This window comes from Aplysia californica, unplaced genomic scaffold, assembly GCF_000002075.1.
Source record: "Aplysia californica isolate F4 #8 unplaced genomic scaffold, AplCal3.0 scaffold00242, whole genome shotgun sequence".
In the NCBI taxonomy this organism is placed as follows: domain Eukaryota; kingdom Metazoa; phylum Mollusca; class Gastropoda; order Aplysiida; family Aplysiidae; genus Aplysia; species Aplysia californica.
The window spans coordinates 670,627-675,211 of NW_004797512.1; the positions used below are offsets into that span (position 1 = coordinate 670,627).

At 42.9% G+C, this 4,585-nt stretch overlaps 1 protein-coding gene across 1 annotated transcript in view; it reads left to right on the forward strand.

Moving 5' to 3' along the window:
- LOC101851417 (3-oxoacyl-[acyl-carrier-protein] reductase FabG) overlaps nt 1-4,318 on the forward strand; it is a gene marked incomplete in the record, with an annotated part of 19,885 nt that extends 15,567 nt beyond the window's left edge. The window contains 3 exon segments of the mRNA XM_035970250.1: nt 91-127; nt 2,520-2,586; nt 3,597-4,318. Of these exon segments, the coding sequence (XP_035826143.1) occupies nt 91-127; nt 2,520-2,586; nt 3,597-3,758 (266 nt within the window).
- Nucleotides 4,319-4,585: the final 267 nt, after the last annotated feature.

The following is a 4,585-nucleotide window of genomic DNA, read 5'->3' on the forward strand; positions in this document are numbered from 1 at the left end:
TTATTATTATTATTCTCATTATTAGAATGATTTCTATTTTCATTGCTGTAGATAATGCGTGAAATGCCTTTTTTAAAATTTGTCTTTCAGAGTTTGGCAAGGATAAAATTCGGGTGAACTCTGTAAGGTAAGTCGATTGTCCCAAAGCGTTCAATTTTCCTTCATAATGAAGATTTGTGGAAAGTCTTCATATCAGACAAACCTCATTAACCACCCCCCCACCCCCGGTATACCGCTAGCTCCATTACCACAAGGGTTTTGCCAATATACAAAAAGGAACGTGGGTGGTTGGCGGGTGCTCTGGTATAGTTTGCTTCTTCTTTCCTATGAAACATCTATCATCCTTACCTCCCCTTCTTCTTTTTTTATGTTTATTTACTCTCTTGTAACACCTCTAATCTTCTGGCGCTCATATGACCTCATGCAGTAGCAAGCGCCGTAAAACCTCTACTAAAACTGAACTAAAAAAGGAACGTCTATATAATAATATAAACATAGTATTTGGGCCTTTACACCACCACCCACTGCCCTCCATTCACCAACTGTCTTGAGTTATACAGTCCTCATTACACTACACTATTGTAAAAGTGCCCCGCTGTACCGCCAACAAATTGTGCGCTAGGAGCTCACGCTATGCACTGTAAACGGCATCCACTCATTCGCTACTTGATAGTCTCTATCTCACGCCACCTCTGCTTGCCCGTAAAATATCTCACAATGCCAAATATTAGCCCCATGATCTCAAGGCTGGTGGGCGTCGGTAAGGCTTGTATTTTGTGAGGACTAACGCTCAAGTCTTACGTGTCAGGTCTGGGGCGGCCCGAGGACGGATAGTCATCGGGTAAAAAAGTACATCTGGGGACCTTGACACGTAAAACCTAGCTTTTGATCCTGCAGAAATATTCAGTTCGAATTTACGCAAATTTCAGCTGGGTTTGTATGTACACACACTAACACAAGAAACAAGGAGAGAGAGAGAGAGAGAGAGAGAGAGAGAGAGAGAAGACTCTCAGTTCCAAATCACATTCATTTCCAATAAAAAGGCACTTTTCAAACACAGATCACAACAGTACCATTTCCCTTGACGTTGGGCATTTGGGGCTATTTATCAGAGGAACCTCGCTAAACCGCCAGAGCCCTGCTACTCCGCCAACCTTCACGCACCATGACGTCAAGCTCGAGAGCCGCTTTTAACTTTTATTAGGAATGGGTAGTCGAAATTTAGTTTCAACCTTGCTTGCTTGATATTCAGTTGGATCCGTTTGAAGCAGATCATTCTTTTTCATACCGGCGTCTGTGGTGTAACGCTAAGGGGCTTTATCATTACACGCGTGAAATCCAAGTTTGATTCCCGAGAGGGGAGAATTGTATAGAATTCGATCTTATGGTTGGGTTGGGTTGGGTTGGTCCTGACATGCAGGGTTTAAACCCGGGCTCTTACTGATACAGTGGAAGTCGGATCCAACGAAAAGGGATGGATTCCCCGTTTTTTTAAAATTCATGAAAATCAAAAAAAAAAAAAAAAGACTCGGATTCAACGAACACATAAATGAGCTGGGTGGGATCCAACGAGCTTCGCTTATTTCCCCCCCGCAACAAACCCTATCTATTCCTGGGTACCATCCATGGCTCCTGCACGGTGAACCGTTAATCGCTTAGCCTAGGCCTGTTTTTTAAAAATATCTTATGCGACCAATCAGCGGCCTTCTTTCATCCAACACACCCCTTGTTTTAGCACGCACACGTGTCTTAGCGTGTTTTGGGGTTGAACAGGCGACCAGCACACGTGATGTGTGTGCGTGTGTCTGGGGTGAGGGGGCATAAGCGGTCCGGCCTTGGAACGTCAGTATCGTAGAGATAAAAACGCGTCTTGGTTATTTTTTCCCCTGCTACTGATCACTTTTACAATAAGTTAGTCGTGACATAGATTTACGTAATAAATTGCGCGCTGGATTGTGGAATCAAACGTTGATGTATGCTACGCTCTGCACAGCAACATACGATATTCGGCAAACAATACGTTACATATGATAGATGACACAAGCGTGAATTTGAACGAATCGGCCCATTTGCACAATGTGTGCTTGGTAGAATTCAGTGTATTTTCCTGGAATTTTCCAGCAAATCTTCGGTATGGAATAAAAAAAAACAAACGAGAATGCCTCTCCTTGAAACCAAATTACTTTTGATTGAGAAAGTCGAATACATTATACATTACTTGCTCAGTGCCAGTAATTATCTACACAAATCATCATGTTTTCTGTAACGAACATTCGGACTCAACGAAATTGTAGGTCAGTCCCGACGACTTCGTTGAATCAGAGTTCCTATACCCTGATGCCTATACCCTGATGGCCGGCTTTCTGTCCCCCCCCTTTTATGTCTCCTTCCTCCCCGACCCACCCGACCCCGCGCTCCCCCCTCTCTGTCTCTCTGTCTCTCTGTCTCTCTGTCTCTCTGTCTCTCTCTCTTTCTACCCCATTCTCTGACAGATAAACACTCCAATTGTTCTGTTTCAGCCCTGGCCCCATTAATACGCCGCTCCATAGGCGAGCACGACCGGAAAACCCAGAGAGTGCAGACGAGGTACATAATCATATTTAATCATCATCATCCTCATCCTCATCATCATCATCATCATCATCATCATCATCATCATCATCATCATCATCATCATTGTATAAAGAAGGTATTAAAACAGTTAAGACCTTGTTGTATTTCCCCCAAAAAAATATATTTCACAGTTCAACGTTTCGCCAATAAGGCTTCATCAGGAACATAGTATTTGAGAAAAATAAATGGGTGATGACGCCACAGCAACAAAGTGTTCACTATAAGTTACGTATTGGTGTGGTTTGGACAATATCGGAAATATCTCCATCATCATCATCATATACACAGGCTATAAAAACTAAAGTGCGTACATAAATGTCTGAATATTTAAAGGAGCGGTGAGTACAAATCGCCGGAGAGAAGGGAACACTAAAGCCATCATCATCATCATCATCATCATCGTTGTCGTTGTCGTTGCTGTTGCTGTTGTTGTTGCTGCTGCTGCTGCTGCTGTTGTAGTTGTTGTTCTTGTTGTTGAATAGTGAATATAGTACTCATATTTTCTCGAAAACAGTTAATGCAATCGAAGCCTTCATCTGTTCAACCCGTTTCCTGTGTCGGCATGGGAGTGGCTGTTCAGGCCATTCCTCGACCGGCAGACACGAGGGCAGTGTGGGCAAGGAAACTGTTCAGGGTGGCCAGGGTCAGCGATTGGCGCCTTCCTTCGTGCATGCTCTTCTGCTATATCAACTTGCCATTTAAATAATGTCCTGATCTCGTACAGTCGAATCTGCTCTAACGGTCACCTGTCTAAGACGATCACCTATACAAATAACCATTTCACACATACTCCTTGCGTATATTGATTTTTATAGTGACGACACTGTCCAAGACCTCCACCCATCTAAGGAAACCACTTTATGTAATCTTGACAGTGTGTGGCCGTCTTAGACAATATTTCAACTGCATTTAGCTTTTTATCCTATTTATATCTCCGTCTTTTAAAAAAATCCTCTCCCCCTTCCCTTTTTTTCACTTCTCAGTTCCTTGCGGCTGCAGCTGCAGCTGCGCCCCTAGGCTCTGTCGGAATTTCTGAAGACGTCGCTGAGATAATCGCGTTCTACGCATCAGACGCTGCAAAACACATCACCGGGGATAATAACATTATAGATGGTGGACTCAGTCTGCCCATCGTCTTCAGATAGATCTTCAATCTCTAACTGAACAATGCATGATTCATTAAAAAAAGTGTTGTTGTTGTTGCTATGACATCAAGGGGCTGACAATGCACCGTCTCTTTGTATCATATTTGTCTTATACCTGTTGCATTCTGCCTGATGGGTAGTATTAATCACATTATTATGTGACCCAATATGAAATGTGAACAGTTTTATACCTTCAACATAATCTCCTAGTCTGTAGTAGAGCTACAATGCAGTGGATATATTGTTTATTCTGTTGGTATCAATCTGGAATATGGCATGGACAGCCCCAGTTCAGTGCTCCAATGTGGCGTTTTTGGACTTTGGTTGTTAAGTGAATTTTAAAGGCTCCACACATACTTGCCTTGGCTTGGTTTTGGTGGAAATGGGCGTTAAGTGTGGAGATCCAGCGTCTTGATTAGCTGTGCTGTGTTGAAAGAGGCGCTACATCCATATTATTACCTATATTTACCAAAGAACACCGTTACATCATCTTTGAATGTCTTCGACAATTGTGTTGAGCTGAAACATTAAAAGTGTGCGTTTACACAGAATTGATGGCATGGTCTACTTCTCGTGTGAAATTTTTTCGTACTTTCTTGTTCATCCTTTTCCATTTGACCGCCCTGAGGTCTCAACGTTGACTTTGTTGTTAGCATGATGGGGTAAAACGCAAATAATCGGATTCAAATCTCCAATGGGGACGCCCCTTAACTTTGGTTGTCAAGGGTGTTTTCAATGCTCTCCACCTGTTTGGCATTATCCTATGGTTCTACCGTCCGAAGACAAGCGACGTTACCGCCTATTTCGTGATTTTGAGAAAAACGCAA